At 36.5% G+C, this 27368-nt stretch overlaps 1 protein-coding gene across 2 annotated transcripts in view; it reads right to left on the reverse strand.

Moving 5' to 3' along the window:
• The window catches only part of LOC115223442 (dnaJ homolog subfamily C member 7), a 52546-nt gene that overhangs the window by 9495 nt on the left and 15683 nt on the right, over positions 1 to 27368 (reverse strand). For both annotated transcript variants that reach the window (XM_029793997.2, XM_029793996.2), the window contains exons 2-11: positions 25481 to 25587; positions 20075 to 20199; positions 18343 to 18456; positions 18038 to 18112; positions 6332 to 6450; positions 5922 to 6075; positions 4903 to 5067; positions 4022 to 4113; positions 2527 to 2600; positions 123 to 269 (exon numbers count right to left, since the gene is read on the reverse strand). In XM_029793997.2, coding sequence (XP_029649857.1) covers positions 123 to 269; positions 2527 to 2600; positions 4022 to 4113; positions 4903 to 5067; positions 5922 to 6075; positions 6332 to 6450; positions 18038 to 18112; positions 18343 to 18456; positions 20075 to 20199; positions 25481 to 25587 — 1172 coding nt within the window. The remainder of the gene's footprint in view (positions 1 to 122; positions 270 to 2526; positions 2601 to 4021; positions 4114 to 4902; positions 5068 to 5921; positions 6076 to 6331; positions 6451 to 18037; positions 18113 to 18342; positions 18457 to 20074; positions 20200 to 25480; positions 25588 to 27368) is intronic.

Consider the following 27368-nt stretch of genomic DNA (forward strand, 5'->3'; position numbering starts at 1 on the left):
TTTTGATAATAGTTCAAGCATAATTAGCAAACATTCATTAACAATCAAATTGGGTTGGCACAGAACCAAAAAATTACCCGACTGGAAATCAATCCAAACTTATAAAAGAGACAGATCCTTACCAGGATGGTGTATCAAGGCCCGTTTCTTGTATGCTTTCTTAATTTCTTCATCAGTTGCAGTTTTGTTGACACCAAGAATTTTGTAATAGTCCTTCCGTTTACTTTTCTTTAGAGTTAGTTTGGCATCAGCCAATAATTGTTTGTTTTCTGAAGAAACACAGAAAGAAACATCAGGTTTACATCATAAAACAAACTGATATCAATATTGTAATAAAGGTTAACATTCTTTTTTCTCTACCAATGTCTACACAAAACAATTGGGCTACTTTTCTCAGTATAGTTAGCAAAATAAGCACTAAACACTCAACAAGATAGTGCTTTATACACAATAGATGATGCATGGTTAACAATATGAATCTAACAAGATTTGAACTCAGAACAAAATTATCTGTCGGATCTTTTCGGTTTGACCGGCAGTTTTTTTTAAAATAATTTCCACGTAACTAAACACTTTGAAACTTCGTATACTGGTAGAATGTGTTCATAAAACATCTTTTTCTCTTGGCTTTATTTAGAAAATTCTATAGTTTGTATGATATTTGTTGTTTTTTTTCTTCAATTTCTGCAATTTCAACAAATCAATGACGTCTATTGAGGTGAAAACATTCTGTACCGAATGAATATGTCCCTCATTTAAGAAACAGATTGGGTTTATTTACATTTGTGAAGAAAAAAAGATACCCTTCTCCCCACCCCTAACCCTAACACAGATTGAAATGCAATAGATCGATACTAGGGTCATAATTATGGGTGACAATTTCATATGACACCGCTAGAAAAAACTGCCGTTCAAACCAAAAAGATCCTATCGGTCAAGTTTGGTACTAGTGTGTCTTTAACCTTTTAGTCACTTATATCGCTAACCAAAATACACCCTTTATATGTTTCAGTTAAATTCTAAAATAATTATGAATTTAAACTGGTTTCATAAAACTTTTTTTTTATTAATCAACATATGTGACTATTGGAACAAAATTTTTAAAAATATTCTGAACCAAACCTATTTCATAATTTTGTCTAATTACAGGTAAGTATAAATTAATTCAAGAAAATATAAAATCAATTAAATATGGCTTAAACATCAGCATAGAAAATGAGTTACTAGCTAACATTCAATGAGTACACAACAAAATTTTAAAACAGAAGAATTGTGCAAATTACTGGATTATCTATCTATGTTGGACTTAATGCCCCTAAGTGCAGGTGTGCCATAAAAATATCAAAATAAAACTGAAGAAAACACTGGAATGTCTTTGAAAGAAACTAGGAAATGACATACATCCCATCAACTATATGAACTCACATGCACACATAAATACAAGAAGCATGATTCACAATTCAAATTGCCACACACCTTACAGGTAAATTAAAATTACAAGGTAACTAAGAAATAAAAACAAGCTAAATTTGAAAAAAATATCTATAAATCAAGTTTACACACACACACAATATTCCTAAAAATGCTTGAATTTCTAATTTTCATTCAAGCACGTGGGAAACCTCAGACAAATTTTCTCTTCTTTATGTTCTGCATAATTCATTTCTGCAGTTATCAGCTTCATTTCCTTGGAAACACTGTAGACAGGTCTAATATCATTATCATCATCGTTTAACGTCTGTTTTCCATGCTAGCATGGGTTGGAAGATTTTGACTGAGGGCTGGCAAACCAGATGGCTGCACCAGGCTCCAGTCTTGATATGGCAGAGTTTCTACAGCTGGATGCCCTTCCTAACGCCAACCACTCCGAGAGTGTAGTGGGTGCTTTTTATGTGCCACCTGCACAGAGGCCAGTCAGGCGATACTGGCAATGAGCTCGCTCGAATCTTTTTACACGTGCCAGTGAAGCGATGTTGGTAATGATCACACTCGTTAATTTTAAGCACTTACTATATTCAAGTACAAAGTCTTCTTTTTTTTTTTTTTTAAATGCTATCAGAAGTGTTGTCAGAATCGTTTCATTTTCAGAAACAGGAATATCTGATTCATAGTCACAAACGTGATTTGAATGTTTGCCATTATATTTTGCTGGATTTTTCTAGGTCTTCTTTAGAAAATATTTCCACTTCAAACTCATTGCCTGACAAACATGAGAATGGTATCCAGTTTTCGTCCATAGTGAAACATTTCAGAAAATCAAAGAGGAAAAAAAAAGAAATTTCCAAAACTTAGCAGTGCTCAAATATCATATAAATTATTTCAGACTGTGTAATTCAATTGTTTACATAGTGAAATCCCATGTTTTCACAAATGTACTAACAAGATTTGCACTGAAATTCACTTTAAAATATGAACAGGTCATTTCACACAGGTACAGGTGGTTTGGTAATGAAAGGGTTAAACTTGCTAATAGCTCCCTCAAATTTAAGAAATCTCCCCCGTAAACAAGAGTTAAGATTATCTTACCTTTACTTTTATCCAACTTGTAAATCTGCTCATAATCTCGAACAGCTTCTTCATATTTTTCTAAATCTGAGTAGCTGTTAGAAATATAGGGAACAATGGAATCATTTCAGGCTAATAATTCAAAAATGTTTGACAAAAATAATATCTTCAGTAAAAAGAAATAATTTCTTATATAGGTACATGGACAGGTAAAAGGTAAGGGGTTAGGACAGGGTACACTGATTTACGTCAACTCCAGTACTTCACCGATACTTTATATTATCAACTCCAGAAGAACAAAAGATAAAGGAACTCAATACCCTTGACATTTTGATAATAATGTCTGATGTCTACAAGGGTGACGTGTGAAGCAACTTAACAGAGACAGCATACAGTGCAAGAAAATGAAAGCAATGTCCCTAGGACAAGCACCCAGGGGCCAATCAAGGAACATCACAGATTCTGGATTATCCTGATTACCAAGGTTGTCATCTCCCAACCAACATTCTATGCTCTCTAGATATTCGTTGAGAGTAGACCATGCTTACCACTTCCACCTAGCTTTTGATAAATCGAGTGAAACATCTTCCTCACTCCACCTTTACATCTATACACACACAAAGGTTCAGTCCCACTGCGTGGCACCTTAGGCAAGTGTCTTCTACTATAGCCTCGGACCGACCAAAGCCTTGTGAGTGGATTTGGTAGACGGAAACTGAAAGAAGCCCGTCGTATATATGTTTGTGTGTCTATGTTTGTCCCCCCAACAACGCTTGACAACCGATACTGGTGTTTAGGTCCCCGTAACTTAGCAGTTCAGCAAAAAGAGACCGATAGAATAAGTACTGGGCTTACAAAAAATAAGTCCTGGGATGATTTGCTCGATTAAAGGCGGTGCTCCAGCATGGCCGCAGTCAAATGACTGAAACGCGTAAAAGAGAGAAAGAGAAAGGCAGGCAGGCTTTCAGTTTCTGTCAATGAAATCTACTCATAAGACTTTGGCCGGCATGAGGTTATGGTAGAAGACACTTGCTCAAGGTTCCACAGTGGGACTGAATTGGAACAATGCAGTTGGGAAGTAACGTTGTAAGTCAGGTGTGTGAGGTTGGATGTGGTCAGTTTCAATAGACAACAACAGGTAGAATATTTAGGACAGATATGGCTGGATTAGATGCAAAAGGGTTAATCCTCATGGCTGAGATTAACATCATCCTAACAAAACATGATGTAACTCCACACTTCTGTGTGAATAAAGATGTATTTAACCCTTTAGCATTTATGCTGGCCATATCCGGCCAAAAGTATTCGGCCTGTTTTATGTTCAAACTGGCCAGATCTGGTCTCTCACACCAACCCTACAATATCATTCTAAAAATTAACAGCTACCTCATCAAAATCTCAAAGCTACAAGATAATGCATGATTAGTTCAAAACAATGTGGATGAAAAAGGATTAATTTTGGATTACGAATATGAAGAGAACTAAAAGTAATGTCCAGTAATAGAGATAGCCTTACCTTTTTGCTCTTCTTAAGTAGGCCTTTATATAATAATCATCTAACTCAATTGCTTTTGTACAGTCTTCGACTGATTCCTCTAATTTCTTCAACTAGAAAAAACAAACAAATTACTTCAATACAAGACCACTGCTTCATAAAAATAAAATACACAGACAATTATTTATTTTAGAATTAACTGAAGGAGAGAAAAAGTTATGTTCTCCAGCCTCTCTCCTAAGAAGTACTTCAATTAAAACATAGGTTGGCAGTTCTGATTCAAGCACATACGAAAACCCCTCATAACTTTTTATTTTTATGAATTTTCAAAAAATTTTTTTCGATTCCGTCTTCTGCATAATGGAATTAATACAATTATCTAATAAATATTTTTTTTTAAATATCAATTTGTTTCTTTACAAATGCAAGCAGATTTTAAATAATCTAAGCTTTCAAATAATCCAAATGCAGCAGGTATTCATTCTAACAACTCTAACTATAATAGAAAATAATTTCTCTGCAAGACTAGCGTTGGTCTGAAATACAGTCTTGAATGAATGATGCTACTTCCTATCTCTTCACATGTAGCAATTACAAAAAAAAAAAAAAAAAAAAAAAAAAAAATACACCATTAACCCTTTCGTTACCAAACCGGCTCTGGTTCTGAGTACAAATGTCTTGTTTTCATAAGTTTTGAATTAATATCTTCCACCAAACCTTAGTCACAATTTATGTTCCCAACACTAGCTGACTGATAACTAAGTTATTTTACTAAATTCTTTGTCATAGTTAAAGTAATTGAAAGAAAGACATAGTATCTCAAAATAAATACAGTAACGAAAGGGTTGATGACCGGAATAGAAAAAAAAAAACAGAAATAAAATTAAATTAAAAAGACATACCTTTGCAGAAACTGTAGCTCGATTAAAATACAACTTTGAGTTTGTGTATTTATTGTGAGGGTCAATTAAAAGAGCTTCTGTGTAGACTTTGTAAGCATCTTCTAAGTTGCCCATGCGGAAAGCCTGGTTGCCTTCCTCTTTTTTACTCATCATCAACTTGGCTTTCTGCAATAAAAGATATTATAAATGACTATATAGTTGGGTTACACGGATGAATTACTGCTGACGTACAGAGACTGGTGCAGCAGCTTAAACACACACACACACACACACATCCTAGATCAAAGCTGGGCTGAGTGAGAAAGAATCCCTCACAAATACCAACTCACACTGCTACAACTGTCTCTGGTTCCTTTCAACACCTGCCAATACTTACTTGTACTTGTGGCGACATTCACCCTGGGCGGGTTGAGTCGGCTTCTTTTACTTCATGGAAGAAGTTTCATGGGAATATGTGGATTTCACAAGCAGTCCCCAACAATCCCGCATGTGGAGACATCCTGTTTGCCGCAGATTGTCCATCCCCTCCCCACCATGGTGGGGACGCTGGCAATGGGTAGTGTCAGAGCTATGCCGTCGGGAACTTCGGTTCCTGGTAGGGCCACCCAAGGCGGATTGGTCTGTCACCAAGTGGTATTAGGGCCACAACCTGGCAGACAGGGCTCTGGTGAAAATCCTCGGAGTGACCTGCCTATGAGACTATCTTTTCCTCAAACTTCCTTAACTGAGTTTCCATCCCAGAATCCCTGTAAAATATTTCACCTTGTCCTTCCTTCCCAGAATTTCAACACCCTGAAACCCCACTTAAGCCCCAACCTGCCCATGGTTGTGCTAAACTGCATCATTGCTAACACATCACAGTCATTATCTGTCCTCCCCATAATACTGAGAATTCTTATTCTTCCCTGCTCCAAGGAGTAGGCTAGAATTGTCACTCAGAAAATCCAAACAATAAAAAAATAAAATTTTTTAGAGAATAAAATATATAAAATCAAAATAACAAGAAGAAAAAAACTTGCCTTATAAAGTTCTTTAGACTTTTGATGATCTGGAACCAACTTTAAGACTTGTTGGAAGTGCTGGAATGCTTTTTCAGTGAAATCTTGGTAACAGAGACACATGCCACGTACAAAAAGCGCATCTGCGTTCATATTGTCTCTTTGTAAGACATCACTGTAAAATACAGTTGGGAATTGTTAATGTATTGAAATGGAAACAAATCTATGGGATTGATACAATTTAAAAGACTGGGATTGAAAATATTTCACACTAACAGATCAGGATGCAGCTCATGTACACACATGCACACACGTATGACATTTGGTTTTGTGCTGATTACATCCAACGCAGGATGAAAGAGTTTTGAGAAAAATGTAATACAGCCAACAGAGTTTTTCTCTCTCACACAAAAAAATAGAAATAAAATTACTTTGCCAATTCATGAGACTCTTGGAGTCGGCCCAACATAGCGAGAGCCTCAGCTTTCTTGATCTTAAACTTCAAACAGTTAGGAGATAAATTTAAGCATCTGTCAATATAAAATACTGCCTGAAAAACAGAAGAAAAAAGAAAATTTTATTACTTCTTGGTTCAATAAAAGCTTTACTGACTGGCATTATCATACATCGAATGTCAAACAACAGGCAAATCTCTTTCAATGATAGTGATTGGTCTAAGGTCATTAATTTAATATGGTGCTGCTAACCGATTAAAATTACATATGACAGTAAGATACAGCCGTGAAAATAATTTTCTGTAACAATACTTTATACAAATACAAAAACTAAAAATTATTGACCTTACAGACAGGAAGAAGAAAAACTAAATTGGTTATTAATTTCAGTCGTCATTAGGATGTATCCCAGAGCAAGGAACATAATTCTGTTTAGCTCAGTACAGTTCTGATGACAATTTCCTCTTCAGAGCTGAGTGATCACAGCTGGAGGATTGTCTGGCTTACTCTTTACTCTTTTACCTGTTTCAGTCATTTGACTGCGGCCATGCTGGAGCACTGCCTTTAGTCGAGCAAATCGACCCCGGGACTTATTCTTTGTAAGCCTAGTACTTATTCTATCGGTGTCTTTTGCCGAACCGCTCAGTGACGGGGACATAAACACACCAGCATCAGTTGTCAAGCAATGCTAGGGAGACAAACACAGACACACAACACACATACACATATATATACATATATACGACAGGCTTCTTTCAGTTTCCGTCTACCAAATCCACTCACAAGGCATTGGTCGGCCCAAGGCTATAGCAGAAGCGACTTGCCCAAGATGCCACGCAGTGGGACTGAACCGGAACCATGTGGTTGGTTAGCAAGTTACTTACCACACTGTAAAAACATACTTGTTACTTGTAGTAGTGTCAATTCATTTGGAGCAGATGATTAACTACAACCCACACACGCAATCCTATCAGTGGATTTTGCACAAGGCCTGAATTTTGGAGGAAGGGAACTAGTTGATTACAATGACCCCAGTATTTCACTGACCAGTAATTTACCGACCCGGAAAGGCAAAGTCAGCCTCGGCAGAATCTGGATTTTCAGAATATAGCAATGGGTGAAATAGCACTAACAATTCTGCCAGTTCAGCTACGACTTGCAGGGTAAGTAATTAACCTTTTCTTTTTTTTTTCTTTGTTTTTTAAGAGTAAATTATCTGTAGATTAAAATGACATATATATTCATGAACTTAATATCTATATCGTCCAAAATTGGTCATTTGTTCTAATCAAGGCACAGTTTATATTTTTCAATAATGTGTAGTCTATTTATTGTACAGAAATTCCATTGCATTGGTAAATAGGGAAAATTTTGAAGTCTGGTTTGGAGATTCCCTTCACTTCTCTCTATGCTTTCACTTAATGTTATTTATTTGTATCTTGGTAAAGAGTTCTCTATGCAGAGTTGTTCTCCATCTGAGTGACATACTTGTTTACTGTATATAGTTGTGTCCACATCCTGCACAAGTTACGGTGTAGATTAAGTTTTTGGATGCACACATAAACAGTCTTAATCTCTGTCTTTGTTTAAAATATAATTCTGAACCTTTCAATATGTTCACAGTTAAGTTGCCTGCATTTTTTAACTCTTGATTCTGTTGTTGCTGGATATAATTTTGCATCTATCAGAATTCTCTTTAGTGATTTCAGTTGGTTTTACTTTAAATGAATTTGTGTGTGCTGAGAATTTGATTCATCTTAAGGTCCCTGATGAATATGGGTAAATTTTTGAGGAATAGCGTTATATGCCTCATTATTTCTAAGTTTGTGGGTACAGATACAGAGTAGTATCTTTAAATCGGGTGCGTTATATCGCTTTACTCCTTAGTGCCTGAATATCAATTCTCTTGGCACATTTTATCCCATCATCTATTACAGTACTTTTCAACATTTTTGCTGGAGCAGAACCCCAAGGAAACATTCGAGGAACCCCTGTGCAATAATTTAATAGTCTTTTGCACACATATCTGCACAGGAGAATTAAAAATTACTGCCGATTTTAGCAGTTTTGTAACTTCTTGCGGAACCCCTGGACTGTACTGGCGGAACCCTGGTTGAAAACCACTGATCTATTAAGTGAAGGTGGGTAATGACTCTTGACAAGTATAGTTTTAAGTTGAAGTCATAGATCTCGGGTATTTTTATCAGATACTATGGTGGAAATCCTTTTCACTGAATTTAAGGGGATATTTATTTTTAATGTGTTTCGGGTGGCATAAGATGAATAGCAGGCATTGCTTGGGGTTTGTGCATTTATAATTAGATGTCAGTTTCAATTTAGTTGATTTTTCTAATTAAAATGTTAATATATATTCAGTTATGAAAGAACCCAGTTAAAGCTGGGCACAATCAGTTGCTATCAGTTAAGTACCTTCCATAACATTCAGCACACCACCCCTTTATCTCTTCAATGCTTCTCCATTATTGACTATAATAGTCTCAATGCTGACAGTGGAGGCTGTAATGTAACCTAACATGAGCAGCATAGACTGAGCAGAGACTCAAACCTTGGCTGTCTTGTCTTTTATTCACAGACACACAAATAAACACACAAGCATGTGCTGTTTCTCTAGATTACAGCACATGCCCCATTCCTGCCATACATGCTTTGCACACACACACACACATATATACATGTATATCACCATCATCTAAATTCTGGTGCCTTCCATGGAATGGTTCAACAAGATCTGACTAATCAGAGGACAGTGTCATCCTTCAATATCTACTTCAACACAGTTTCCATGGCCAGATGTTCTTCCTAATGCCAACCACCATACCAAGTGTACTTGGGTACTTTCTTTGTGGAAACAGCACTAGTGAAGATCATCTTGCAAGATTAATTTTCAAAGGGCCAAAAATGGCCCCTTATAACAAGGGGAGAATAGAGTGAGGATTCTAGAGGAGGTAATTAGGAGTGTAAGACAAGAGCAACAGATTTGTACATGTGATACATATATGCATGTATGTTGTGTATGTGTGTGTGTATAGGAAGGAGTGTGCGTGCGTGCACACATGATAAACATCCCACAATGCATTTGCTGTCCCAATATTGATAACGACTGGATTTTCAATGTAGCAATTGATGAACACAACTTTGATCATAAAAGACAGCAATATTTTCAGTGGGGTTAATTAATGGAATTGCATGTGTACAAATATCTCGTGATTGTCTCCTGACATGTGACCTTCCATGGATGGCAATAATCACACAATACAGGTGAGATCACCTCTGGTCTCTCTACCATACAGAATTTCAACAATCTGCAAGTTTAAGACATTTCATTATTTAATGGGAAATCTTATTTTTCTCAAAGTGCAAGTTGTTCTTGGCTTCAGACCATTTAATGTAGCTCCATTCAATGCTACATGTTGCCAATTAACAATGTTAACATTTAGTGACTAAACAGGAGGAAAAAAAATGCTCAAGGTTGCATGAACCCAGGGAGGTGATCATTGGCAAATTCCACAGAATTATGTATGAATTATACTATATTCATATATTACATACATCACTAATTATGAACTCTGAAATCCCAGTAAAATAAAATCTGTATAGATATCCTGTATTCTTTGCCTTTAATATCAAAGTATAGAAAAAATTATTTCGATTTGGGATTTGGTTTGCAAGATTCTTTATATGAGTTTGTGTGTTGAAGCATATTCTGTTGTGTCTGGGGAGAGTCATTTTCTTTTTGTGCCTTATTATTTAACACACTCACCGGTAAAATTTCCACTTATTTTCAATAGTCAAGACTATTGAAAAGGTTGCAACATGCAATGAAAATTTTAGAAAATAAAAATAAGAAATAAGTGGAAATATTACCAGTGAGTGTGTTAAATAATAAGGCACTAAAAGAGAATGACTCTCCCCAGACACAAGAGAATAGAAAAAAATGTTTAGTCAAAAATACATTGAGAAAGTTCGCATATCCTCAAAGCTGAAAACAAATTCGAAAGTAGCCTTTGAAATTTATTGGTGTTGACAGTAAAAGCATTTCTGCTGTGAAGTCAACCAGTACAAAAGGATATGCAATTTACAATGTAAGCATTCTGTTTAAATATTATCATTATCAAATACCTTTTGTTTTTTTGTTCAATGAAAATGAATAAAATACACACACACACACACACACACACACAGGGGTGAGTGGACAAAGGGAGAGAAAAAGCAGCACTCAACATATGGTGTAGGAGTTGCATATATTATTTAAAACAGATTTGGTCCCATGCAACAAAGTTTCGTAGGCACTTTTTACAGAAACCTAGTTGATCAGGCTCAGTTAGGTCCATTAGAAGAACTACATTATTTCAGAAGCAGAAAAATTTTGTATTTTAGCAGTTTATATTAACATTTTGAAAACGATAGTATTTATGTATTAGCCTAATTGATTATTTATTATTTTAATCTTCATATTAAATAATCCATACTAAAGTTTGACTGCAAAAATTCCATTGACTATATGTCTACCAGTTGTACCAAACTAATATAATCACTATCATACAAAAACTCTATTATCTATCATAATGATCTAAACTGTTAGCTTGAACAATATTCCATCATTTCACCCTGAATATGGTGATGAACAGGGGGTAAAAATGGACAACATCTAGTTTGCACATATATGTTCCCCTAATATGTAGGGGGTAAAAAAAAGTACTATATACACTATATACACAAATACTGTATTTAATGATATTCAAAGATTCTTACCTTTGAAAATTTAAATATGGTAGCTGCATTGCAGCATTGGAAAGTAGCAAAAACTGCTACTTGTAGCCCAATTTCATTATAACCAAACACAAACACAGATATTCAGAATACACTGAATGCCACTATAGAATATGATAGATTGGAATGATTTTTTACCCTACTACCTAATCACACACACACACGAAACATTTCTCAAAAAGGACTCTACATATAGACTGAAGAAGAAAAATATTTATCTGTAATAAAAGCATTTTATATATATTTTATTATATATAGTTTTTAAAACGACTAAATTGGTTTCTACCATTTAATTTACAAAATAAGTTTGTCTTCATACACAACATTTTGGAAACAAATGGGCAGTGAATACTAGAAGAAAAATAACCATCTTTGGTTTTAAGACAAAACGTGTTCTTCCATCAGGATAACATTCCAAAGGCTTGGACAGTTTGAATGGGAAACAATGTCCCACCCATCATATTCGCCAGACATTGCCCCATTTGATTATCATTTGCTCCACTCTTCAAAATCATTTGAACGGAACAAGGTCAGAACAATACTAGGAGTATTTTTCGTCACAGACAAGAGCATTTCGGAAGAGGAGTCTTGCAAGTCTACCAGATAGATGGAAGAGTATTGTAAAAAATGGAGAGTATATTTTAGATTAAAAAATAACTTAGTTTATTTTTATATTGACATTGTATGGTAGATGTGGAAGGCCAGATCCAATCAATTTGAACATAAAACGATTATTTTGGCCGGATGTGGCCAACTTAAATGCTACAGGGTTAATATAAACTGGTGAAATAAAAAAGAACTGATATACAGAGCAGAAACAAACATGGAACAATGACTAATGACAGTTTTGGTAAAATAGAGACTGGAGAATAATTAGAAATAAAACTTGTAACTATAGAAGGATCTAAAATATATTTTCTTTAAAACTGTAAGGAAGATAATTCGTAAATTTTAATCTAGAAAGGTGAGGTAGTAAACTATAACAATACAGCTATGTTCCCAAGCTTGGGTTAAGTTCACGCACTGTGGTGATGTGTAAACACAGTTCTTCAGTGACTGTAGACAGGATGACTAGAAGCAGATAATATTAGGAAATGAACACTAAAAAATTATGTACCCAACAAAATATAGTTCATTTAAGAAACACACAAAACCGTTAGATTCATTTCAACATTTAAATTTAATTTGTCGAAATATTTTCGGCGCTCTGAGACCGCGACCTGTTCACTGACAAAACTTTGTGCTGTCAGTGAACAGGTCGCGGTCTCAAAGCAACAAAAATATTTTGACAAATGAAATTTAAATGTTGAAATGAATCTAACGGTTTTTGTGCGTTTCTTAAATGGCTTATAAACACCTTCCACGCTGCAATTGTTTTCGTTCCAGCACACGATCTCAGATCAAGTCACTCGCTATGCAAGTACATCTCCGTAAAAACATAGTTCATATCAGTCATAAAGTAATGTAATAGAAACAAAGTACTGACATATTAGAAACAAATACATGCAAAATAATGTAGCAACACGTGAAATAATAATGAAGCAACATACATGAAATAATTTTATATATATGGGAAGTAATAATGAATTTAATATGAAAATGAAGCTAGGGTATTAAAAAGAGGTTATACATGACTAATATTACAGACATGCATGCTTTGGCATGTGTGAGGGGAATGTGCAACGAAAAGGGTAAGAGGTGAAATCCTACTCTGTAGATTAGGTATTTCCAACCTGTATTTAACCCTTTAGCATTTAAACCGGCTATATCCGGCCAAAAGTATTCTGCCTGTTTTATGGTCAAACTGGCCAGATCTGGTCTCTCACACCAGCCCTACAATATCGTTTTAAAAATTAACAGCTACCTCATCAAATTCTCATAGTTACAACATAAGGCATGATTAGTTCAAAACAATGTGGATGAAAAGGCATTAATTTTGGCAGAATAATGTGAACACTAAAGGGTTAATAGCATGGATTGTGTGAGATTCCAGTTAGTCAACAACAACAATATATAACACTACACACATTTTACTGAATATATCCCAAAACCTGATCCTTTAAAAATTAACTCATTGAAACACAGAGGTGGGGGGGGGCTTAAGAAACTAGATCACAATGCTGCCTCTCCATAATGGAACATCCAATAAGAAACTGACTAAAATTTTGTAACAAATTCATATCTAGTGACCGACCTCACAATCTAGAAGTTAAGAACTATTATGAAATACGTCCAACCCATGCTAGCATGGAGAACGGACGCTAAATGATGATGTGTACATACATGTGTGTGTGTGTATATATATATGTGTGTGTGTGTGTGTACGTAACTGTGTGTGTATGTATATGTATATATTTTTTTGTTTCAGTCATTTGACTGCAGCCATGCTGGAGCACTGCCTTTAGTTGAATAAATCAACCCCAGGACTTATTTGTTGTAAGCCTAGTACTTATTCTATTGGTCCCTTTTGCCAAACTGCTAAGTTAGGGGACGTAAACACTCCAACATTGGTTGTCAAGCGATGGTGGAGGGACAAACACAGACACACACAAGACAGGCTTCTTTCAGTTTCCGTCTACTAAATCCACTCACAAGGCTTTGGTTGGCCTGAGACTATAGTAGAAGACACTTGCCCAAGGTGCCACGCAGTGGGATTGAACCTGGAACCATGTGGTTGGTAAGCAAGCTACTTACCACACAGCCACACACACACACACACACACACACGTGTGTGTATATAGTCCAACCCATGCCAGCATGGAAAGCAGATGTTAAATGATAATGATGATGATATACGTGTGTGTGTGTATGAGTGTACTAGCTTAAAAGCTGCCCGATAGAGAGGCTTTTGTGCTACCTCCTGTGGAGGGATCTTCATTAGGCCTTGGGCCCAACAATGACACTCCATGCATTGAGTATAAACAATATTTTCAAGCAATGAAAATTTCCACCAAAACAAGGATATAATTTGTCAACTCGGAATTTATTGCAAAGCTGCATGACAAACACAAACAATACCACCACTATCACCACCACATTTGCCATACACACCATTCAGACTTCTGACGCCACCACCATTAATACCTTTGATTTCACCCACTCCCCCCACCACCACCATCATCACTCCTAACTACTTCAGCTACCACCAACTACAGCTCATATTATTACTATCAACCCATTACTATCAGGGTTCAGTCCCTCTTTCTCTCACATATCCACTCTTTCTTTCTCTCTCTCTCTCATTATTACTCCCACTGCCACCATCAACACTACTACTTTTAACAAAATAACTCTCCCTAAATTTCTTTCTTTCTCTCTCTCTGTCTCTTCACAACCACCCTCACCGTCTTTATGCCTACTATTACTCTCACCCTAGCACAAGAAATAGTAAAAGTGTCATTGAATAGTGAGAGGAGGAGGGGGGTCAAAGCGTGACACACTGACACACTGAAATTAGTTTTTGCATTTATTATATTAGATGTATGTATGTATGTGTATATATATTAAACCTATATAGAAATTTGATTAAAAAACAACGAATAAAAAAAAAATTGCTGAGGGAATATCTAAGTATATTTAACCCTTTTGTTACCAGATTCTTGTAAAAATACACTGCTTTTGATTCAATTTTGAAATAATTTACAATTTTGTAAAATAAACTTAGGCCGATTTTTGGAACATAAATTAGCATGAAATTGTTAAAGGTAAGAAAGTTTTAATTTAACCCTTCAGTATTTAAATTACTGTCAAATTTAATATTAATTTACCCAATTATTTTCAACTAATCATTTATCATTTCATAGCTTCGAGATTTTGATGATGTTATTGTCTACTTTGGCTGGATATGGTCAGTTTAAATGCTGAAGGGTCCAAACCACTTTCAAACATTAAGTTTGTATTATAGAACCCAAGGGAGATGTCAGTGGGTTAGTATCAAAAGGGTTAATATGTGAACATATTTTTACCATATCAATTGGTGTAGCCTCTAAGATTTCCCTAAGTACCTACAGATGCAGCACAATTAATGATATTCGGTAATCTTAGTATAATAGTAATATATAAAATCATTCAGGAAAGAATGACCTTTAATGAATAACTTTTAATGAGTAGATTTAATTAAAAAAAAAAAAAAAGAAAAAACATTTTGGCATGGCAAGGGTGAAAAATAAATTCCATAAAGTACAATGACTCACCATATGGATGGTTAGAAAATTTGGCAGACATAATAGACTAGATTTCGTCCTGTATGCAGAAACTTAAGAATAGCTCTGAAGTCAGGCTTTCTTCTAAGTTGATGCCAAGTCGTAGTGAAAAGACCAGCAGCAGTGTAGCACAGTCTCTCAATGAATACCCTAGAATTCCAAATGACAACAGCATGAAAAATCAGTCATGAAAACCCACTGATCAGATCTCATTTTCTTAAATGACTGTTTTACTACACTGGTAGATGTTGTGGCCATACTTGTCACACTAACCAAACAACTAGCAAAGCACCGAACCGACAAGGTGTGCAGTGCATCTAGAGATGGATTCAAAATGACATTTTTTTTTTAGTGTATATTTTGTATACTGAAAAAAATAGATTTTTTATGAGTGTCGTTGATGTGAGGATAATGATTAGAGGAATGAAGAAGGATTTTAATTTATCACTACAGATTGCAGCAATCTATCAAATAACTAAAATAATAATAAATCTAAGAATCAAAGCTGATGTAAGTCAGATGAGGCAGAAAGAGAAAGAGAGACACAATACCTCAAGTATAATGTAGGAAACAAATTAGTCAAAACTCAAGTGCTTTTTTCAAACTGCAGGATTCTAGAAGATTACGTCTCCTTTGAGACATGGAGGAAACAAATGTGATGACAAAAGGGACAAAATAAAATATTTTTCACATGCAAACAACATCAATGGCAAATTCAAAGCAGGCAAACATCTCGTTTTCAAAATGATAGAATTTTTCTATTTCTCTTCCTCAATTACAGTAAATTGATTTACTCTTCAGTCATTGCACTACAGCTGAGAAGGGATATATTATTCAAAGGTGTTTTAGTCAATTATTTCAACCACGGTACCTAAGTACATATTTCGATGACCTCGGTAAAGATGAGATCAAAGTCAGGAAAAATTAGAGAAAACAAGAATTCCAAAAAGACAATCTTCTTTGTAGGAATGGGTCAAGAGATGGAGGTTACAATACAGGTGATGAAAGGGTTGGGTGAATGAGCAGTGCCCAAGTGGAAGATAGCTGTGTGGGGGTAAAATAATCCCTCTAGTAGTCAATCAATCAGAGGTTGGAGAGAATTGGTGAAATGTTATCACACCAAGCAAACAGGTGACCGTTTTCAGGATGAAGTCACCATGCTCATGTGCATCTCACTTCAGGGTTGTAAAAAGCCAGTAGTTGCAGGAGTACTGAAGTATACCCCAGCACTGAAAAGGAGGACCCTAATTTGAGCTAGACCCAATCAAGACATTCACTTAGGGTGAGGCCTAGCATATGTAATGGCTTTGTGTTGTTGAGACATGGTTAGCATCACACCTTTTCTAATCAGTACAGGTTCGCATGTGGATGACACTTGGGTGTTGAATTTCAAACATAGCAGCGCAGTTGACAGCAAGATCAAGTAGAACCTTGAGGCATAACTGATAGAATGTAGGGTCTTTTTAACCCACAGCATATGATGTAATTCTGTGATCTGACAGGAGGCTTGCCATCTAAGATGAAAGTTTGTTGGAGCCAATAGTCTGCCAGTTTTACATGTAGATTTATGTGCCAGACATTGTCAAATATCTATCACATTTCGCTAAACTGTGGTAGAGACTGGACATCAGGAAAGAATTCAGAATCATGCAATGAGGAATATTTTTTAAACAGTTGGTCCATATCCCATATTTATTCCTGTATAATACATACTTCTTTTTCCAGGGTTTTTAAACCTAGAAATTAAAGGTACACATTATACAACAACTGGATGCTTTTTTTTTTTTTTTTTTTTAAATCACAAATGTAAATTTACACTATATGCCACAAAATTACAAAACACTGGATGGAGTATTTTAAAACGCTTTTTCATGCTTTCAAAATTTTAAATGTTTCAATTTAATGTAAAAAAAAAAAAATTTATTAAGAAAAGAATTTATATTTAAATAAAAAGAAAATTTGGTTGTGTTTTGCAATAAGCATGCTTTTCAAGAATTTAGAGGGTGAGTTAAAATTATAGAGTTAATAACAGTACTGAGTAGTCGAAAGAAAATGCAATAAATGACTAAAGCTACTTATCAGCTGATCATATTAAAGAAACATAAAATAGTAGGGTGTGGCTTGAGAGAGATTCTGGCTGCTCTTTCTAACACACCTAGCTATTGCAAAGGCACCACAAGTGCCTTCTACTATAGCTCTGGAGAGGCCAAATTCTCACCGCCAGTATATATATATATATCATCATCATCGTTTAACGTCCGCTTTCCATGCTAGCATGGGTTGGACGGTTCAACTGGGGTCTGGCAAGCCCGAAGGCTGCACCAGGCCAGTCAGATCTGGCAGTGTTTCTACAGCTGGATGCCCTTCCTAACGCCAACCACTCCGAGAGTGTAGTGGGTGATTTTATGTGCCACCGACACAGGTGCCAGACGAGGCTGGCAGACGGCCACGCTCGGATGGTGTTTTTTATGTGCCACCGACACAGGTGCCAGACGAGGCTGGCAGACGGCCACGCTCGGATGGTGTTTTTTATGTGCCACCGACACAGGTGCCAGACGAGGCTGGCGAACGGCTACGATCGGGTATATATATATATATATTACATTTTGAACCATGTACTATCTACAAATAACAAAACAGAAAAAATGTAATATTAGTCGGAAATAAACATTAATTTCGCATGACTTACTCTTCTGTAATCTTCTTTGACAAAATCAGCTTCGGCCATGGTCTCCAGTTCTTGCATCTGTTGAACAAGTTTCACCTGATAGAAGAGATCATAAAACGTTACTGGAAAACCACTGCTTGCAAGTGGGGTCAGAGTAAATCAAATTCAGACTGACCGAAGGAGAAGGGCAGTGTGCCACATTCCCAGAAAGCACGTGCAACCATTTAGCGAGGCACCCCGAGGACACAGAAACAACCAAACCCAAATCGGGCAAAACTGAATTTAAATCGATTAAAAATTTTAGGATAAATGTCACTCAGACTTACCTCCTTCCTGGCCGTTGCATTTGTGGGATCAAGTTGTAATACAGTTTCGTAACTCCTAAGTGCTGCACATGTGTCACCCAACATCATGTGACATTTGCCTTCTCGGAGATGGCCCTGTAAGAAAAAAAAAAAAAAAATCAATACAAGCGATTGATTTGGCAGACACCCTTCCATCTGAACTGTCAATTGATCTGCTAGTAATAACAGCTGAATTATACTATCTTCAGTAAGAAAAGATACATTGGATAATGTACTACTAAAATAATCATACCTAAAAGAAATTTCACATCAAGGCTTTGGACAGACTGAGACTATTGTAGAAGACACCCATGGTGCTACACAGTCGGACTGAGTTCAAAACCATGTACAGTAATTTCCCTCAACTGTCGCGAATATTACATTCCAAAACCTCTTATAGAAATGATTAAAATATTTTTAAAAAATATAAATACCTATTGGCCAGAGAAACCTGCGATTATACTGAGGGGTTTACATATGTTAGCCAGAAAAATCCGCGATGAACTGAGAGTGCACGATAGGTGAACTGTGATATGGCAGGAAATTGCTGTAGTTGGGAAATGAACTCTTTACCACACAGCTACACCTGTGACTATATATATATATCATCGCTTAACGTCCACTTTCCATGCGAGCATGGGTTGGACGATTTTGACTGAGGGCTGGCGAACCAGATGGCTGCACCAGGCTCCAATCTCGATTTGGCAGAGTTTCTACAGCTGGATGCCCTTCCTAACGCCAACCACTCTGAGAGTGTAGTGGGTGCTTTTTACGTGCCAGTCAGGCAGTACTGGTAACGATCTCACTCAAATCCTTTTACACATGCCCCCAGCACAGGTGCCAGTAAGGCGACTTTGATAACGATCATGCTCGAATGGTGCCCTTTTACGTGCCACTGGCACGGAAGCCAGTTGGTTGCTCTGGCAGTGTCACATACATCTTCATAATTTATGACAAGCTAAGAAGTCAAATATTTCCTTCAGGAAACAGTCACTAATGTGTTCAGCAGAATATATATTTTGGGGGTTAAATTTATATTGCAAACTGTAAATGTTGGTTATAGATTTCCATGGGAACACAGAATTTGTTGAGGGAGATTTTCTTTGGTTAGATATTCTTTCTGCTGCCAACCTTCATTTTCCTTGGCTAAGACGTATTTTTACAGAAGGCTGCAAACACCGTTCCACCACCATCTACCTCATTCTCTCTCTCTCTCCTTCGGTGATTCTCAAGATACCAGCTGACAGACAAATGAACAGAGAGAGGAGGTGAACAAAATTGGAATTTCAATTATTTTTCCCACATCATCATCATCGTCGTTTAACGTCCGTTTTCCATGCTAGCACGGGTTGGACAGTTCGACCGGGATCTGGGAAGCCAGGAGGCTGCACCAGGCTCCAGTCTGATCTGGCAGAGTTTCTACAGCTGGATGCCCTTCCTAATGCCAACCACTCCGCGAGTGTAGTGGGTGCTTTTTACGTGCCACCTGCACAGGTGCCAGGGGAGTCCGGCATCGGTCACGATCGGTTGGTGCTTTTAACGTGCCACCGGCACGGAAGCCAGCCAAGGCGGTACTGGCATCGGCACATTCGGATGGTGCTTTTTATGTGCCACCGACACAGGAACCCTGAAAGCAAAGGTCACTTCCTTTTCCCTCCCAGCAGTTAGACACAAAAAAAAGCACAGTTTTTGTTTGTACTTTGCTTGTACTTACTTTAAGAAAAGTATTATCTAGTGATACAGCAGTCCTTGCATCAGCTAAGGCTTCTGGGTATTTCATCATCATAATGTAGGTAGCTGCTCGATTACCATAATAAGGAGCATGTGCTGGACACAATCCTGTACAATGAAAAAAAACAATCAACTTATAAATCAACTGCTAATATTTTGGTGTTCAGAATGTCTAATTATGTAAGACCCATTTTCAGAAAGTCTTGTTCAACTTTCAAGTTTTACTGTTTGGGGGACAAATAATAAATACATATACAGACATTTTACATATAAACACTTAGTTTAACCCTTAAGTGTTCAGGTTATTCTGTGAAATGTGATGTTTGTTTATTTATATTGTTTTGAATTAATCATGTATCATCTTGTAGTTTAGAGATTGCAGTGATGTGGTTTTTTTAGTTTTAGAACGACATGGTAGGGCTGAGGTGAGAGACGAGAACTGGTCAGTTTCAATATAAAACAGTTAAATATTTTGGCTGGATATGACCGGTTTGAATGCTAAAGGGTTAAGAATGAGGTAGTTGTTGTTACTGATTAAATGTTAGGGTGCTTGAGTACCCAACAGATGTTGGATCAACATCAGAGACTCCCAACACTAATCTGTCACTAACCATTCAGAATTGACCGAGAAAAGAAACATGCCTGGTGCAGTGTAGTTTAGGGCTGTGAAAAACAATGCCACTGGGACCAATACATACCTAAGATCACGAGATATTTCCTATATTATTTTCTATATTTATTGATCAGTACATCCATACAGGATGGTGTAGGACATTTGGATCTTTTCAGTTTGAATGGCAGTTTTTTTTAATAATTTTCACGTAACTAAAAAAATTTTAAACTTCGTATACTGGTAGAATGTGTTTATAAAACATCTTTTTCTCTTGGCTTTATTGAGAAAATTCTATAGTTTGTAAGATATTTGTAGGTTTTTTTCTTCAATTTCTGAAAATTCAACCAATCAATGACGTCTATTGAGGTGAAAACATTTTGTGCCATATGAAAATGTCCCTCGTTTAAGAAACAGATTGGGTTTATTTACATTTGTGAAGAAAAAAAGATACCCTTCCCCCCACCCCTAACTAACCCTAACCCAGATTGAAATGCAATAGATCGGTACTAGGGTCATAATTATGGGTGACAATTTCATATGACACCGCTAGAAAAAACTGCCATTCAAACCGAAAAGATCCGGACATTTTTTAATAGTACACAAAAAAATAAGATAAATTCTATTCGGTGCCACTGCATGTCCAAGGTGGCATGCAGTGGGACCAAACCCAGAACCATGTGGTTCGGAAGCAAGCTTCTTACCACAGTCACACCTGCACCTATCAAATAAAATATTTATTTATTTATTATTGTCTTTGGTCAATAAAAATTATTTTCTATTTGCTTCTGGCAAGAAATGAAATGAAATTACTATTCCCTTCAAACTTGCCTTTGTGACTGGGGCATCAATATTTGCAAACTGACCCATTTTCCATTACAGACAGATTTGGCGCTGAGTTGCTGAATCAGAAATATTGTTAGAGCAAATATGATTCTCACCATAACTGGTTGAAGGTTCTCATTTGCTTCTAATATAAATCTAACAAATTTACATGAAAGCAACCTTGGGCTTTGAACCCTTTCAACAGAAAGGTGAATTATGAAAAATTTTTACTGGAATTTTATGTGAAACTCCGAGTAACAGCTTTTGTTAAATTTCTGCTGCTTTTAAATAAAGTATATATATATTATATACACACACACACACACGACAGGCTTCTTTTCAGTTTCTGTCTACCAAATCCACTCAAGGTTTTGGTCGGCCCGAGGCTATAGTAGAAGACAATTTGCCCAAAGTGCTCCGCAGTGGGGATGAATCCGGAACCTATAAAAATTTCGTTTCAAACCTACTGCCATAAGTTAGTCAAGAAAACACTAATACACCGTTAAACTCCACTTGACAAAACAAGTCCAAGGATAACAGTCAAAGTAGCAGGTTTGAAACCATTAGGCTTCGCTAATTAAATAGCATCATCAATTGTGGTCAATCATTCTACAAATTCACACAACTCATAGAAAAAAAAATACATTAAAACAATGCAGGCATATTTTTGCCAATAAACTAACATTGCCATTACAATTACAACTGAAAGTTAGACAAGCAAACTGGCAAGAGAAGAAAAGGAAGTTGGCTCTTGTTGATGCAATGTATTTATAGACAACTACAAGGGGGGAAGCATTGGCATGGCAATTCAACCTGCTAAAAATAGCAGCAAAACTTCTCTCAAATTACATACACTCCATGGTCTTGAAAATAGACACATTAAGTAATGTGGTACCAGACATAGTATGTATCAGTGCTTTTTAAAACTTTTTACTGGAGCGGAACCCCAAGGAAACATTCCACTGGCTCGAGGAACCCTTGTGCAATAATTTAATAGTTTTATGCACACATATCTGCACAGGAGAATTAAAAATTACTGCCGATTTTAGCAGTTTTGTAACTTCTTGCGGAACCCCTGGACTGTACTGGCGGAACCCTAAGGTTCCGTGGAACCCTGGTTGAAAACCACTGGTATGTATCCAAGAGTTAGGCAAGATGGCCTTGGCTGGGATGCCTTTGATACAACAATACTCAAATAATACTTCATTCTGTTACTACACTAGACACCGACACACTCCCAGTGGAGTAGCCAGTAAGCCCCTACTACAGGCAAACAACCGGCTGTACATTAAGCAACCAAAATAATGCTACAACGGTATCAAAGATAAAAAAAGAGGAGCAGGGTGTATGTATATATATATATATAGCATTGCTGTTCCAAATATGTAACAAACTCAGACAATATGATATATTAGTACGTATATTTTTTGTTGAAATCTCAATGTAAATAAATCTCATTGAAACACTCAGCTAGAAGGCAAATGCACAACACTCATAGTTTCTGTTACCAAAAATAGCTGCTTAGTAACATCAGAGAGGAAGTTGCTTCAAGTGCTACTAATAATGAAAAAAACAAGCACACACAGACAGAGCTTAGATTCTGAATAGTCCTATAACCATTTCACTACCTTAGTCCTCTGATTGTGCTAGAGTTAGCAAACTTTCATTACAATACTATCAGAATTAGGGATCTTTTCGGTTTGAACGGCAGTTTTTTAAAATAATTTCCACGTAACTAAACATTTTTAAACTTCGTATACTGGCAGAATGTGTTTATAAAACATCTTTTTCTCTTGGCTTTATTGAGAAAATTCTATAGGTTGTAAGATATTTGTTGTTTTTTTTTTTCTTCAATTTCTGCAATCTCAACCAATCAATGACGTCTACTGACGTAAAAAAAATATTCTGTGCCGTATGAATATGTCCCTCGTTTAAGAAACAGATTGGGTTACACTTCTGAAGAAAAAAAAGATACCCTTCCCCCCACCTCTAACCCTAAAACAGATTGAAATGCAATAGATCGATACTAGGGTCATAATTATGGGTGACAATTTCATATGACACCGCTAGAAAAAACTGCCATTCAAACTGAAAAGATCAAGAATTAGCAATAATCACATTGGCAATAAAAATAAATCCTGGCACCTTAGAACTTCAATATATTCTCAAGTATACCCGAGGCAATGCTTCTAAATATATCCTCAGTTTTACATTAGCAGTTTTGGCTTTGGAGATGCAGCATGTCCGTTTATATTGATGTATCCACTTGTGTAATGAAATTAAGGACTCTAAGTGGCACCTTACATTTTGGTACCTCGAAAGTAAGACCTAGTCTTAACAATGTTTGCAGAACCAATTTCAAAAATGGCATTAGTTCGCCCTATCAACTCTAATTAAGGATTTGTACTTTTGATACAAAAATGGCAATATTAATGCTTTAATATCAAAGCAGCTGAATATCACTAAATAAGTCTATTTCAACACAAAAGCTTAAAATCAAAAATATGCAGTAAATTCCCAGAACTGGGTGAAGAACTTTTGACAGTCTCTTGAGATAAGAAAGCACATGAAAGAGCCAACTGGATGTGTGAAAATGGTAAAGTTTTGGCACTTGTATCTTTCTCAAAGGAATTGAAACTAGACTGCAGATTCAGTTTACCAAGAATTTATTACTACACTGCAACAGTTGCCTGTCATCACAGTAATGATTTCTTCCTGCAGTCACAAAAATTTGTAAGTTAAAAAGTTTACCCACAGTACACAAGTGGTCATTGTTTTATACACCCAAGATTTTTTTATAACAAGGAACAAAGACATAACTAATGTAAGCTCAACATTCTATTATTTCTCTCAATTCAGTCACAACAACAATTATCTTTTTGCTTTCAATTGTCCAAGACCAATATTTAGTATAAGAGCTGCAGAATCAACTCAACTGCAGATTATTACAGATTCTATTATCAACTCAGAACATTTTTACGAAAATAATTGTCATAATATGAGAGTATAAAAGACAAACATGATACAACCATAACTCTCTCAGGAGACTGCAAAGCTGTAGAATGTGATCTTGTTCCTATAAGCTGCTACTGATGAGCAAAAGCATATGATATAGTGTATATTTAAATACATAGAGAATCCACTTATAGGGACTCTACGTGCTAGAAAGAACAGCTAAGTTCTATAACCACCAAAAATTGGGGATAAAATTCGACAGGAATAAATTTGGAAATTAAAAACATTTACCGTCTAGATTCCTGTTTTTAATTTCCAAATTTATTCCTGACGAATCTTATCCCCAATTTTTGGTGGTTATAGAACTTAGCTGTTCTTTCTAGCGCGTAGAATCTCTACAAGTGGATTCTCTCTGTATTTAAATATACACTATATCGTATGACTAATATACATTCTGTTTACTCTTTTACTTGTTTCAGTCATTTGACTGCGGCCTTGCTGGAGCACCACCTTTAGTCGAGCAAATCGACCCCGGGACTTATTCTTTGTAAGCCCAGTACTTATTCTATCGGTCTCTTTTGCCGAACCGCTAAGTGACGGGGACGTAAACACACCAGCATCGGTCGTCGAGCAATGCTAGGGGGGACAAACACAGACACACACACACATATATATATATATATATACATATATATACGACAGGCTTCTTTCAGTTTCCGTCTACCAAATCCACTCACAAGGCATTGGTCGGCCCGGGGCTATAGCAGAAGACACTTGCCCAAGATGCCACACAGTGGGACTGAACCCGGAACCATGTGGTTGGTTAGCAAGCTACTTACCACACAGCCATTCCTGCACCTATATAGTCTTTTTGACTAAAATTTTTTTACGCGTTGGACCACTGGAAATGTAATTTTTGATTGAATGTTTTTAACTTTAATTAAATTCCATTTCCCTTTGATATGATGAGCAAAAGCATGTAGAATGTAGTCTACTCACGTATAGCATCTTCATAACAACGCAGGGCATCAATGTAAGCAGCAGATTTAAAAAACTGGTTTCCCTCTTCTTTCTTCCTCTCCGCAATATCAGCTGTGGCTTCTTTCCTAAAATGGAATCCAACCAGAAAATAATTTAAATACAACTGGAATAGTAACAACAGAATGCAAAGGTTTGAGGCTGATCTGCACATCATACAGATAATAAAGCATGCTCCCTGCTAACACTTATTTTGTGACCTGGAAGGATTTGAGAAAAAGTACAAAGAGGTAAATTAGAAAAAAGAAAACCTTTTAATAATAATTTTGGTCGAATTTGATTTAATAATCTTTTCTTGTACAAGGACAATACCAATAATGGAGGTGATCAAATCGCACTCCAGTGCTCAAGATTTGAATGCAATTCTAATGATCTATCACTTAGAATCATCATCATTTAATGTCTGTTTTCCATGCTAGCATGGGTTGGACGGTTCGACCAGGGTCTGGTAAGCCATGGAGGCTGCAGCAGGCTCCAGTCTGATTTGGCAGTGTTTCTACAGTTCAATGCCCTTCCTAACACCAACCACTCCGTGAGTATAGTAGGTGTTTTTTACGTGCCACCAGCACAGGAGTCAGAGCAGGCTGGCAAACGGCCACGATCGGTTGGTGCTTTTACGTGTCACCGACACGGACGCCAGTCAGGCGACGCTAGTATCTGCCACGTTCGGACGGTGCATTTTATGTGTCACTGGCACGGGTGTCTTAACTACAATTTCTATTTGAATTTTTATTTTGATGTTGACAAACTTGACTCAACAGAATATAATAGAGAATAATGACAAAAGTAATAAATCAAAGAAAAAAGAAGAAAAAAAAATTTGTGAGTAATATACACTTCTTAACCCCAATTTTAAACCTAGAAATTAAGGGTCTCCTTATACACAATGCTCCCCATTTTTTTCTTTCCATTAAGGATTTAAATCTTCAGGTCCTACAAAATTAAATATGAAACATTTTTACTTATTTTCTAAAAATTATTCTCAGTTTAAGATTCTGATGAAATAAAAATTATTTTAAAGTACAAAGCTATTTTCTTTGAACCAATAAAATAATTTGTAGTTGAGTTTTGGAATATGTAATAGGTCAGAATTTTTCCTTGGAAAATTTCAACAGATCGGAATAAAAATTTCGGTGGCACGTAAAAAGCACCCACTACACTCTCAGAGTGGTTGGCGTTAGGAAGGGCATCCAGCTGTAGAAACTCTGCCAAATCAAGATTGGAGCCTGGTGCAGCCATCTGGTTCGCCAGCCCTCAGTCAAAATCGTCCAACCCATGCTAGCATGGAAAGCAGACGTTAAACGATGATGATGATGATGATAACGACGTGATAAGAAAACGCACATTACATTAAATTACAAAAATTTTTTTGTAGTCTTGTAATCTGTTTTGAATAGATTTTTTAATTTATGCATGACTTGAAGAGTTACTCAACTAAAGAACAGCAGGGTGTGATTTGAGGGACAATTGGATGCTATTTCTAACATATTTTGGCAGCCATGTAGAGATTTCCCATACATACACAAAAACAGGTGTTGAAGGAAAAATTGCTATATACACCACATCTGTAGAACTAATTCCACACCACTTCTTTTACTATATATATATATAGTGCATATATGTAATATCACCATGACCGTGACCGACCGGGCTATCAGATGTTGCTACACATCGCTGGTCACAATGCACTTCGCATTGTTTTAGCGTTCTAATGACGCCACCCTGATGGCTAAGTGAGCAGGCCAACAGAAGAAAGAGTGAGAGAAAGTTGTGGCGAAAGAGTACAGCAGGGATCGCCACCACCCCTGCCGGAACCTCGTGGAGTTTTAGGTGTTTTCGCTCAATAAAC

This window comes from Octopus sinensis, linkage group LG23 (genome assembly GCF_006345805.1).
Source record: "Octopus sinensis linkage group LG23, ASM634580v1, whole genome shotgun sequence".
NCBI lineage: Eukaryota > Metazoa > Mollusca > Cephalopoda > Octopoda > Octopodidae > Octopus > Octopus sinensis.